The sequence below is a fragment of the Myotis lucifugus genome, unplaced genomic scaffold, assembly GCF_000147115.1.
Source record: "Myotis lucifugus unplaced genomic scaffold, Myoluc2.0 scaffold_157, whole genome shotgun sequence".
Lineage (NCBI taxonomy): Eukaryota > Metazoa > Chordata > Mammalia > Chiroptera > Vespertilionidae > Myotis > Myotis lucifugus.
This window is the reverse complement of record NW_005871205.1, coordinates 778744-791799: the sequence shown is the minus strand read 5'-3', so window position 1 is coordinate 791799 and position 13056 is coordinate 778744. Positions and strand designations below refer to the sequence as shown.

At 57.0% G+C, this 13056-nt stretch overlaps 1 protein-coding gene across 1 annotated transcript in view; it reads right to left on the bottom strand.

The window, feature by feature from the left end:
* Window positions 1-4608: 4608 nt before the first annotated feature.
* Window positions 4609-13056, bottom strand: part of KSR1 (kinase suppressor of ras 1) — a 43159-nt gene continuing 34711 nt past the window's right edge. The window contains exons 15-19 of the mRNA XM_006095503.3: window positions 12286-12419; window positions 11457-11588; window positions 9947-10082; window positions 7940-8073; window positions 4609-4897 (exon numbers count right to left, since the gene is read on the bottom strand). Of these exons, the coding sequence (XP_006095565.1) occupies window positions 4819-4897; window positions 7940-8073; window positions 9947-10082; window positions 11457-11588; window positions 12286-12419 (615 nt within the window). The 3' untranslated portion in view covers window positions 4609-4818. The remainder of the gene's footprint in view (window positions 4898-7939; window positions 8074-9946; window positions 10083-11456; window positions 11589-12285; window positions 12420-13056) is intronic.

The following is a 13056-nucleotide window of genomic DNA, read 5'->3' as shown; positions in this document are numbered from 1 at the left end:
ACAGCCCTCATAATGGGCCCAGCTGCAGGCAGGGATGTTCCAGAAATATGGCCAATCCCACGCCACTTCCTCCATGGAAGGCCTGCCCAATCCGCCCAACAAAGGAGGGATCCGGGGAGATGCGAACCCAGGCCCTCCGGACCCTCCCCTGACCCTCTAGTCCCACGGGGTGTCGGCCCAGCCACGTGCTCACGGGGAGAGATAGTGGACACTCAGTTCCTACGTGGTGATGGTGAGAAGGGTGGTGGATATTCCCCAATGCTGCTCTGCCACCCAGCCTAGACACTTACTGAAATGACTTTTTAAACAAGTTACTGGTGGGATGGGGGTGACAGGTGGAAACCTGCATCCACATTGGGATCCAGAGAGCATCCTGGGCCACCACGTGGTTCGGACATTGCAGACAATCCACGGATCCACGGCTAGAGTCCACTGACTAGGGAAGGAAGTCGCCGGGGGTAACGAGTAGCTCCCCTGCAGGGAGCAGGCCTGTTGTTCTGGGAAGGGCGGGGTGCGGAAGCTCGCCGGCGGAGGACAGACATCAGGCTGTGAGCACTCACCACATGCCAAGTGCTTCACGGTTTCATCTCTCTCATCTTCACCACGAGTAGGCCAGGTAGCAAGAGCCCACTTTCTGTAACAACGAGGAGAGGAGACGGGTGCTGAGAGGTGTGGGGCTCATGCTGGGTCACACGGCCGGTGAGTGTGAGGGCAGCCAGGGCTGGGCCAGCACCTGTAGGCCAGTTCCAGTCTTCAAACTTGATTTGTCCTACCTACTATTTAAAAATAAGGTAAGCCAACTTTTGGGAATTGGGAGATTTCACATAAAAATCCAGACCCCTAGTGTCTCTTTAAAAAAAAAGGCAAACAAACATAAAGGAAGATGTGGCAACACTGGGCTCCAGAGCCGAGGGCTGGCTGCCTCCTTAGAGTGTGGTTCCCCAGGCAGCCCCGCTCCTCCCCAGGCCCTGATGCCTCTCCAACACGGAGGGCCGGTGCCCGTGGCCATCGGCCATTACACTCCTCCTGTGTGCTTCTTGTAAGACACACGTGTTTCATCATTCCTAGGACTCTCCCGAAAGTGAGGAAATAAGCAATACATTGAAAGGGCCTCTATTTGTCACTGGCTCATGGCTGAGGGCAACAGTACCACCTTCTTCTCTGTGTCCCAGCACTTAGCACCATCTTCTGAACATAGTAAGTAGGTGCCCAATACATGCCTGGTCTCTAGGTCCCCCGACTCCTGATGAGAGGGTGATTCTGGAGTCCGAGTCCTGGACTGGCCGCCTACCAGCTGTGTCATCTTCGTTGAATACCGTAACCTCTCCATGCCTCAGTTTCCTCAGTGGAAACACCGCAATTCCTAACTCGTGGTGTTGTGAAGATTAGATGAAGGTGAGGTTATATATGGAAAGCACCTCCCTGGCTCAGAGTAAGGGTCCCACAAATGTCGGTTCCCCATCTCCTCCATCTGTTTGGCTTACCCCAACCTCCAAAGCACCTCTCTCTATGGAACTGGCAAGGACAGGCTCCTAGAAATCAGATCTGGATAAATGACTCCATCCATCGCCCAAGGCTTCTACAAGGCAAAAGCACTTCTGGCCCAAGTGACCAGATGTTCCAGTGGGGGCTGGGTGACCTTCCTCTGTGCATCATGGGACTTCGATGCTGTTTAGCAATATCTGCCTTCGAGGTCCCTGCATACCTCCTCTTTCTCTGGAAGGTACTCCCAGAGCCGGCCCGAACCCCCTGAACCCCCCATTCCGGTTCTCCCCACCATCCATCCATCTGAGCAGCCCCCACACTCATCGGACTGAGCCAAGCAGACACAAGCCCCAGACACCTTGGTACAGTTTTATTCAAACTCCAGATGCCCAGGCTTGGCCTGGCAGAGGGTGTGTTCTTGCCAGAGGCAAAAAGTGATACAGCACGTTCGTTAATACTCATCGTTTTAATTTAAATTAATAGCATTTCTGGAAGACAAATGCAGTTGGTAGAAAATATAAAAACTTTTCCTGTACAAATTTTACATCACATTCAAAAGAGCGAGTGTGTGCCTCGCGGCCACAGGAGACGCAGGGGGTGCGCACGCTGATGAGATCCCGGCTGACGTCGCCGAAAACAAGCTCCCGGTTCGGCTTCACAGTTATGTCTCCACCTGCCCCCAAATCGACACCGAACACAGGCTTCAGGGCGCCACTCCCCCCGAGGTCACAAGAAACTCGGGGTGGGGCAGAGTCCAGGGCCCTGCGCCTGTCTTTAATTTGGTGACATGGAGAGGTCACTTTGCTACACACCGCTCACAACGAACAGGGACTCGCTGGGGTTCAGGACCTCAAGTTGGATGGAGACCCAATGGCTGCGGCTCTGGTGGCTAAAGGCAGTGGGGACACAGACCTCGGGACTTTGGAGGTGAGGCTGGAACTGGGGGGGCCCTGAAGGGCCAGCGCTTGGGCTCCACTCTGACCCCAGTGCGGACCTCTGCAGCCCCGAGCTCTCTCCAAGGAGGCCTCCCAGCGTCTCCTTCCCCTTCACAGTTGGCCACGAGGCTGAATTCACAGTATCTGCCGTCCTTCACGTTTCCAGGGCAGGAAGGGAGAGCACACGGAGGGCGCGCACGTCTTCCTAACCCCATTCACAGTCGTGGAAACACAGGGAAGGGGGCCAGTGGGGGGGCTTTCCGAGGTGTTTATCCTAAATGACGGGGAGTGCAGAGGCTCGGGCTACTCGTGGGGAGGCTGCCCGGGGCCTTGGAGAAGAGGTGCCCCCCAGGCGCTCAGCTACACTCTTGGGGTTCCTGGCAGACCGTCAGTTCCATCAGGGTGGAGACGGTGACTGTCCTATCACCAGGCCCCCAGCACTTGCACAGAGCACAGTAGCTGCTCAATGAAAGCTTCTTGAGCTGACCCACGAGTGTCACACTCATGAGAAAAAACAAAACGCAGACTAACTTCCGTGGGCTAAGGAGGCACTGAGCCCCGTGTGCTCCGCTGCTGTCCAACCCAGGGCTCACCAGCACGGCCTCGGGCTCAGAGGGGGAAGCTGAGAGGCAGCAGTCACACACACTGTGATGACGAGTGGGGGTGACCTTGTAGAGGGCTGACGGGGGAAGCCAAAGGCATGATGGGGAGAAACAGACCTACACAAGCCGAAGCCACTGGTTTCCAGCTCCCATCTTCCTCCCACACCCTAACTGGGAAGTGGGGAGGCGCTCCCATCTGGAGGGCGGACGGGCAGTGGGAGCTGGGTACCTTGCATTGCCCGGCAACTGTGCTCTCCAAGTACCGCTCAGCCAGGGTGCTGGCCTGGCCTGGAGAGGGGCCCACAGCCCACAGCCCACAGCGTCTGGGCAGAGGCCCGTTTCATATGGCATTTTGGTCAGACCAGGAAGGGGGAGGGCGGCTCTGACGATTGGGAGCTTTGCTAGGGGCATAAATGAAAGGGGTGGGAGGACCACCTGCCTCCCACCTTGGCTCAGAGCATGGACACAGGTTCTGGGCCTGAACCCAACCACACGGCCACTCTCACCCCCCTTGGTCATTTCTGGTGGGGAGCCTAGTAGGACAGAACGTCCACTGACGGGCTTCTTTGCCACCTGGGACTTGTCTCTTGAGGCGGCAGCTTCTAATGAAGACAGGCAGGATGCCCTCTCATCACGGGCTGTCCTTCTGGTTCAAACGGAGGCCTGACAGGGAGGCCTGACTCGGTGCTGGGGAAGGCTCTGGAGACTGGGGGGCTCTCATGAAAGGGGGGGCACACGCCTCCCTTCTTAGGTCTGCACATGGACAGTGGGGGAGCCAGGAGTGGGCTGAGGGGCTTCAACAGGACTGGGGCCGGGGAAGAGATGGGCGGCTCCAGGCCTTGGGGTGACTGAGGCTGGGTGTCTAAGGGGCCAGCCAGGTAACACTGAGGCTGGGAGGGGGTTCGGGGACCCACTGCTGCTTCTCCTTCCCCCGCACCTTCCTGTCCTCACGGAACCTTCAGGGCACACACAGCCTTCGCTCTGGGGTCAAATGTCAGTCAGGGATTCAGCTGTGTCTAAAAAGCCGAGGCCCTGGCTGCCTCCCTGGGGGCAGGAAGGAAACTTCGCTGCAGAAGGTGGAACCCTGGCGGGAACCACTGGATCGGTGCAGATGTTATTCGGGTTTGATCCGTCTCTGCGTTTCCAGCTGGGGTGGGCTGAACTGCAGGGGTCAGAGGTGAACCCAGCTCTCTGGGATCTGGGGACCCTCGTATTCCAGCTCGGTTCCCAGCCAGGGTTTCCTCTGCAAGAGGAGGAAGGGACGAGGGGAGACCCCGGCCGAGGGAGCTTCCCCCGCTCCCGACAGGGTTTAGAGGCGAGGTCAGATCTGTGGTCCCCCGTCCTGCCCCCAAAACGTCCACAACCAGGAGGCTTTCCTTCCTGCGGCCCAGCGCAGGCTCCCTGCCCACAGGGCTCTGCACAGGGGCACCACGTCCGCTGTCCCGGCCGGCGGGGCCGGCGCACCCCCGCACAGCCCGCTTTTATTATTACCTATTGTAAAACATTGCGCTCACTCCACAGAAACGTACATGTAAACATTGGCTGCCCGTCGGGACAGGTTTGGTTGTTGGTGATGTCACGCTCCGTCTCCGAGACCCGAGTGTTTTCTGCGCACAAACAGGTCTGAGCCCAGAACGCAGGCTGAGCCCAGAACGCAGGCTCCTGGCTTGCGGCACTTGGGAGAGCGGCGGGCGGACGTTTCGGCGGCGAGTGCTGCTTTTTGTGGTGGAGGTTGTGTGGATGTTTTAGAAACACTTTGAAAAAGGAGGAAATCAGCGGGGAAACTGCACAGCTGGCTACATCTTTGGATTACTGGCCTCCAGGGCGCCCAAGCCAAACCTCTCAAACCGGGGTACAACTTTGCTGCTGTTAATGCTGCAAAGAGGAACAAAAACAAGGGTTACGGCCCCGCTGGTCTCGAGCAGATTAGGGTGACATGAGCTAAGGAGCGGGCCAATTCCAGAAGCTCACAGAGGACACAGCCCACCAAGAAGGGAGAATGATCCCACAGCCCACGGCCGTAGTCTCGGCAGAGCTGCTCCTGGTCGTGCCGGGTCGGGAGCCCAGCCTTGGCCACACGCCCCCTGGAGGGCGGCGGCTTGTGCCTCTCACAGCCCCCAGCTCCCAGAGCAAGTACCTGCCATGGGCCCCTCTGAGCTGACTTCTCACCACAGCCCAGGGAAGCTCGTGCTCCCAGAGGAACTGGGAGAAGGACACCCGACCCCAGAGCTGAGTGACATCACCAGCTCCTGTGAGAAGTGGGCCTCATACACGGGAGAACAACAGGGCCACCTGGGAGCACGCGGTGCTCAGGGCCGGCCTCCAGAGACCGGGATCGGGTCTTGGGGGCCCAGGAATCTGCATTTGGCAACAATGCAGGGACTCTGGGTGCCCGGCCAACCACACTCTCGATGAGCTGGCTCAGGGTCTGGAAATTGCCGTCCGCACTGGGCAGATGTAAAGGGAGCAACGTTGCGGGTGGGAGGGGGCAGGAGCTTTGCTTTCATCAGTGAAACTGTTTGGAGACAGGCCCCTTGCTTTCAGACGACCCCCATGAGCGCTGCTGAGCAGTCCTTCCAAGCGTCTGTCTTTTACGGCAACAGACCTTGGGGTGTCCACCACCGGCAGCCCTGCAGAGGGCACAGCCCTGCGCAGCTCTGAATCGCCCCACTCCTTGCTGGACAAGATCCCTACGGTTAATAGCCAAGCAGACCCCCTCCCCCTGTTCTTTGGACCCAGCCACTGGGAGGCCGACGTGCTGCGGTTGGCAACGTGCAGGTTGGCAGGGTGGGGGGAGGGCACAGGTCTCACTGAGCTGTTAGTAGGAGGCAGGGCCACCCAACAAAACACGCTAGCACCCGCAGAGGAAGAGCTAGAGAGGGTGCAGCCACGTCCAGGGCCTTCTGGGGGGAGCTGTTAGGGGGTCCTCCGCGGACGTCAGTTATTCAGGCACACGCAGGCGGTGGAGACGGAGGGGCCAGTTTTAAAAACAAACAAAGCGAAAGAGGAGGCCTCAGGAGAGAAGGTGGAGTGGCAGAGATGGCATCCCCGGGTTAGTGCCCGCCTCTCGGGTTGCATTTGAGCAGGAGTCGAGGAGCCGAGTGACGATTAGGAGGAAGAAAGCCCCAGGCACATGCGAGGCAGCCAGGCCTACAACCTATGGGAGGAAAGAGAAGGGAGAGCAGCGTGAGTGAGAACCGGGCCCCACGGGGCGGGGGCGGCAGCCGGGGCCTGGCCAGGTCAGGGGACCCTCTTTCCCTGGACAGAAAGGGACGCTCCTGTTCCATCCCAGGCCTGGCAGCCGAGCGGGCAGGGAGGGGAGCCTGGCGCAAAGAGCCATCCCTGAGCTGCCCGGAGCCCGGTCACAGGATCTGAATCAGAGGTCGGCCAATGGGCCCTCTGCCCCTCAGCCCTGGACTATGGAGATGGACTTGTTGGAGCTCACTACTTCTGCTCACTGCATTCCTCTGTAAGCTCTGGCCAGAGGGCACCCGGGGGTCTCAGACGATGACCTCCGTTCTCTCTCACCCAGGCGCAAGCCATCGTCTGCCACAGGGTGGGCAGAGGCCCTGCGAGAGAAATACGAGCCCGCAGAGGCCTTACTGGCGGCCGTTTCAGCTGCAAAAACATCCCTTTGGTTTATGAGAAAAACACACACAAAGATGAGGTCGCTGGATGCAGACAGGCAGGAAGCAGGGTGAGCGGAGGGGAGGCTGCGTCAGGCAGAGAGGGAGGGAAGTAACAGAAGACACACTATTCCTCCAGAGCCGGGCAGGGGTTCTTAAAGTCAGGGTGGCCGTATCGTCCTTTCCCGTAGTATCGGCTCCGCCAGCGACTGGGAGTGCCCCGCGACCATGTTGCCAGGTGTGGGAGGAGCGAAGTCCGCAGGTGATGCCGTAGGGTCGGCCCCCCGCGTGGCAGGTGGAGGAGGAGCCACAGGAATCAGGATGACGGGAAGAGAGAGGGAGATGACAGGACAGGTCATCGCATCAGCCACCCCCCAAAATAAAAAAGCAACAACACCGATGGAAAAGAAAAAGAAAAGGAGAATTAGAGGCTGAGTGTGTAGAAGTAAAAGTCATGAACAGGAAGCTGTGACACGGACTCGTGAGGGGGTGCTGGCATTCTTTTCCTTAGAGGCTGATCGTGGTGGGCCAGAAGCAGTGCCCAGTGGTGCCTCAGTTTCCCTCGGTGAAATGAGACCGTGGGCTATGGGGTCTTTGGGGGATCTGGAACCATCTCACAGCACCTAGCTTTCTCTTCTGCAGACGAGAAAACCGGGGCCCAGACTGTCAAATGAGTTGTCCGATGCCGGACAAGCCAGATCCTTGGACTTCCTGCAAGTCCAGGAGAACCCCAGCTCCAAGGACTTCTCTGCTGGAGACCCTTCCTCAAGCTCCCTGGGTGGGCAGAGAGGGCCCGTCCCTGCTCCCACAGAGGCCGTGCTCTGTCCCAGCACTCGGCATATTGCAATTATTCCCTTGTTCGTTCACGTACCCATCACATGTTTACTGAGCAAAGGAGAAAGGTTGGGGACTAGAAAGCTCTGTGCTGAGTCTGCACTATTTTAAGCCACCGCCACTCTGCGGGTTTTGGTGATGCTCTGACGTCCAGGGGCCCGTGTGGCCCTGTCCTATGCAGCATCCTCTCGTCTGGGCCTGGCCTGGGCCCAGCGTCAGCACTTCTCTGAGAACAGTGATATGGAAGTTTTCAGAGGAGAGCTGGAGACAAAAGGCGTCTCCAGACTAGACGCGGTGAGTGAGATCCTGGTATCACTGGTGAGGAACAGGTTCTCCGGCTAATCTGCTTTGAGTGTTTGCCACAGTCCTGGGCACACAGGGCACCTGGTGCCCTCTAAGACCCCACCTGCAGCTACCAAGGCTGGCTGGCGGGTTTGGCCGCTGAAGGGGTACTTACTCAGCAGACTTCCAGAAGTGCCCGGGGTGGGAGAGCCGCCGGTTCAGCTTGGGCAGTTTCTCCAGCATGTCCATCAGCAGCGTGAAGCTGGGCCTCTCCTGCAGGTCGAAAGCCCAGCAGGCGGACAGGATCTCCTGTGGGCAGAGGCGGCGTTAGTGGGTGTGAGCCGGCTGAGAGGGAGGAAGGTGAGCTGGGGCCTCTGCACAGGGTCCCCTCGGCGCTCGCAAGCACCCCTGGCTGGTGGTCCCGGAACATCCTGCTGACATTGCGATGACTGGCCAGCAGGGCTGAGAAATAACCGAATTTCAGAAAAGCGCTCATACCTCCAGTTCAAATAGAAACGCACAAGCCCATCTCCCCTCCTTCCTTCTTTTTTGAAAAATATATTTTTATTGATTTCAGAGAGGAAGGGCAAGGAAGAGAGAAACATCAAGGATGAGAGAGAATCATTGATCAGCTGCCTCCTACATGCCTTTTACTGGGGATCAAGCCTGCAACCCGGGCATGTGCCCTTGATCGGAATCGAACCCGGGACCCTCCAGTCCACAGGCTGATGCTCTATCCACTGAGCCAAACCAGATAGGGCTCCCCCAGTTCCTTCTCAGACCTCCCTGGAACAACAGCAACAAAGCTGAGTAACAGGTCATAGAAAAGACATCGGCAAGGAAGCCACCAATTTTGAGAACGGAAAGTGGAAGGCGGTGTGTTGACAGGTGAAACACAAGATGCTCTGAATGTGTGCAGAGGGGGCGGCAACAGGTGGGAGCCTCAGCGTCACGGGAACGAAGGCTGGTGACAAGGACTAAATGCGGGGCAGCAGGTGAGAGTGGGCAGCACGGCGGCCCCGAGCGGCCCCAGAGCAGAGCCCTGCTCACCGTGGCGATCTGCGGCCTAATCTCAGGGACCCACACATGTACACCCACCCCCTCTTCAGCCTTTTGATTCAGAGCTACCTGTGAGGAAACATCCTGCACGCACAGTCAGGCTGACGTGCCCATGTGACAGCGGCATGTGCACATCCACTTAGACTCAGCAGCTCAGGTGTTTGCTCCTCACTATGACCGGGCCCCTGGGGTGGCTGCCAGATAGGAAAACTGGGGATAAACGGACCCTAAAAACACCGACTGAGGACACGGTGCGTGTGTGCGGGGGAGGGTTATCCATAAAACAAGACCAGGGTGCAATAAAGAAAGAAATTGACAAAGTGATAAAGTGCTTGCAATGAATCATGCAGCCTCCGAAATAAAACGTGAGGTAGAAGGAGTAGAAAATAAGATCAAGGAAATCCCCTCCCTGCGGACCCAGCTCTGGGGAGGAATGGAAGGAAATGTGACAGAAGGTGAAAGACACGGAAACTCACGCGGAAGGACCACATTCTGTCTAGTGGAAGTTTCCACCAGAAAACAAAGAAACCATAGGCAGGAAACTAGAACAGCCATAAACAAGAAATCGTCTCAGAAAGTGGAGGGGAACAGAAATCTTCAACTGCCAGGGCCCAATCAAGGTACTGACTGAAGAAGATAAAAAGACTCCAGGTGACGCCAGAACACAGCAGGTTTGAACTCAACCAACGGGCAGGGAAGCTTTTTTTTTAAGAAGGAGGGTAAGCGTGGGGTGATAAAGGACACGGGCCTCCAGCCAGCAGCAACGAGGCCGGCCTGGCACACATCTGCCCCAGGTCCCGCGGCTCAGGTGTGTGAAGGAAGCGCAGCCAGGCCAGCTGCCCACGCCCTCCCTCTAGCCCAGTGATGGCGAACCTTTTGAGCTCGGCGTGTCAGCATTTTGAAAAACCCTAACTTAACTCTGGTGCCGTGTCACATATAGAAATTTTTTGATATTTGCAACCATAGTTAAACAAAGACTTATATTTTTGATATTTATATGCCATTTAACAAAGAAAAATCAGCCAAAAAAATGAGTTCGCGTGTCACCTCTGACACGCGTGTCATAGGTTCGCCATCACTGCTCTAGCCCTTCCTCCCTGTCCTCGGACAGGTGGCTACTCACCGTGACCTCCTTCCCCAGGCTGGCGGAGGCCAGGACTCGCTTCATTCCCTCTCCACTTCCGATCTGCCAGATCAAGGCCTCTGCGGCTTGGTTCTTAAAGGGCCAGTCTCTTGCTTGCAGCTCATACCAAACGGTCCTGTGGAGACCATCCGTGCAGCGTGAGCTCCTGGACCGCTCAGCCCAGCTCACGCCCGGGGCTCCTGCTGCCAATGCCAGGAGCCCAGCCAGAGGCTGCAGGATCCTTCTCCAGCCTTCTCTACCTGCCAGGCTTCAGGGAATGCCATGACCGCGTCCTGGAGGGTCTAGCAGTGGTTCTCAACCTTCCTAATGCCACGACCCTTTAATACAGCTCCTCATGTTGTGGTGACCCCCAATTTCATTGTTATAAATGGAACATAATTAAAGCATAGTGATTAATCACAAAAACAATATGTAATTATATATGTGTTTTCCGATGGTCTTAGGCAACCCCTGTGAAAGGGTCGTTCGACCCCCAAAGGGTCGCGACCCACAGGTTGAGAACCGCTGGTCTAGAGTGTCTGTGGCCTGGTGTTCCCATTGTGCTGGGGAGTCTGAGGCAGCCCAGGCTCTGAGCAGAGATCCTGGTGTAACTGTCAACCTCAGTGGGGCTGATGCCTACATCCAAAGGTTGTTTGAGGAGCAACAAAAATGCCACGCCCAGTGCCTGGCACACAGGGTTCTTCAGAAATGATAAGGAAGGAGGCGGGCGGGGAGACCACCACCAAGGGAAGGACACCCGAGAGATTACAGGGTGAGGCCTCACTCAGCCTCTCCGAGTCCCCTGGCCTCTCCCGACTGTTAGAGCCCCACTGTCCCGTGTGGGGGCCACTGAGCCACTCTCACGTGGGCGTGGGACTGAGTTGTGCTGTGGGTGTTAAAATACACGCCAGGCTTTACAACTCCATACGGTAAGGCAGCCCCTTCAATTTTAATTTCTGATTACATGTTGAAGTGATAATATTTTGGAGAATCCAAGTTACAGAAAATATATGACTGCAACGGATTTCATCGGTTTTTCTTTTTTAATGCGGCCAAAAGAAAACTTCCTATCTGGCTCACATTAGACAGGGTGAGGCAGAAGGAGGTTTGCAGTTATTCGTATGGAAAATAAATAGTAATGTAAGAATGATCTGTTTCGTGTACTCACAACTGCAAACCTCCTTTTGCCCCACCCTGTATCCTCCGTTTTTCTTTTGCTCACTTTCCAGGGGCACTAGAGGCTGCTGGCAGGACATCCCAGAGTGAGGGGACCCAGAGGGGCAGTTCTTAGCTCTGGTGAGCATCCTCACGGACAATGCGTGAGACCTTAGTCCCCAGGGAACTATCCTATTGGGGAGGTGCCATTACTCTCCCATTTTACAGGCAGGGAAAGGGAGGGTCAGGAGTGTAGTCACTCGCCCAACAAGCAGCAGAGCCAGGGCTCAAAGCACACCCCCCGGCCCCCACCCCGGCCCTCAGCATCAGAGCCGCAGCAGGAGGGCCTCCTCACCCGAATGCATAGACGTCAGCAGCTTTGGAGAACGGCAGCTGATCCTCTTCTTTCCCGGGGGTCATCTCGCGCACGATCTCAGGAGCCAAGTAGCACAGCCAGTCGTGTGACAGCTTCAGCTTGTTCTCACACCTGGTGGCCAAGAAGTCAGGGCTCGGATACAAGGCCTTTCAGCGAGCGGCCATCAGAGGCTCGCCCGGCCCAGAGAGGCCGCACGCTGAGCCTGCACTTGCCAAGGCACGGGGCGCTTGGGGGGAATATAACAGGAGAGCAATAGCCGGGTTTTTCTAGGGAAGCCGGCCAAGAAGGGGGATGGGGAGGGAGCCGCACTGACAGGTGCCTGGTTCTCGGAGCACATCCTGGAGGACTGGAGCACATCCCTGTGCAGGAAATCAGACCTGCTGTGCATCTCAGGATCTGGCCTGGAGCTGGCTCTCCAGCCCGGCTGACACTCTGCCTCCCGGGGGTCCCCCAGATGCTTGGAGAGGAGCCTTTCTCCCCATCCCACCCCTTCAAGATTTGGAGAAATAACACCTGACGCCCTTCCTCACATGGGGGACTTGAACCCTGGTCCTCTGCCCAAGGTGGTAAATGTGAGTGAGGGGACCCGGCCTCATGGGTCAGCCTGAGAATCAAGTGTACGAGGGACCTACAGGTCATCGAATCTGATTCTGGACCAGAACCACAAAGGCAGGACCAAAGCAAACTGGCCCTTCCTACAGGGAGGGCTGCTCCTCAGACACAGGAGTGCCTAGACCCCAGCTGGACCCAGGCCCACCCAGCACCCCAGTTCCTCCCAGTTCCGTCCGGATGCCCAAGGCCAACTCACCGTCCCTCTCGGACCACGCCCGACATCCCGAACAGCCCAAAGTCGGTGATGACCACTTTGCCGTTGTCATAGAAGACGTTCTTGGATTTGAGATCCTTGTGCACGATGCCCTTGGCATGCAGGTACCCCATGCCCTGGAAGACAGCGGAGCCCCACGTCAGGGGGAGGGGAGATGAGTGACAATGACCTAGTGTCCACCTGGGCCAGGTGTACCCAGATCGCCTCACTTAATCTTCACAATCTCACGCGGTGTAACTGTCTCCATTTTACAGATGAGGAAACCCAACTCAGAGAGAGGCGGTCACCTGCTCCAGGCCACACAGCTGAGATCTGGCTTTGGTCCATCTGTGCCCTTTCCATGCCTGTGTTGTCCAGCATCCTACTCAGACTTAGCTAACGTGGGACAGGAGGAGAGGAGAGGGGTGGGAAGCTGGGTGCCAGGAAGTATATAAAACATGACGAAACCATCCGTATTAAGGCATACAGAACCCATGTGATCTGGGACCTCTATCCAGGCTTTAACCAGCAGGCTTCTACCCTCAGACTGGGCAAGGGCTTGGTTGGGGGGGGAGCGGGAGAGACAGAGGAATTCCCACAGAGGGCGTCCCCGAGTTTGGGAGGTCCTGGCATCTGTGCTGTCATGGGAGTTCTGGAATAATGGCTGAAATCTGGGGTCCAAGTTCCATCTCAGCTCAGATTCTAATTGGCTGTGCGGCCTTGGATACTCGGCTTCTCTGAGCCTCAGTTTCCTCATCTGACAAGCGAAAGGGC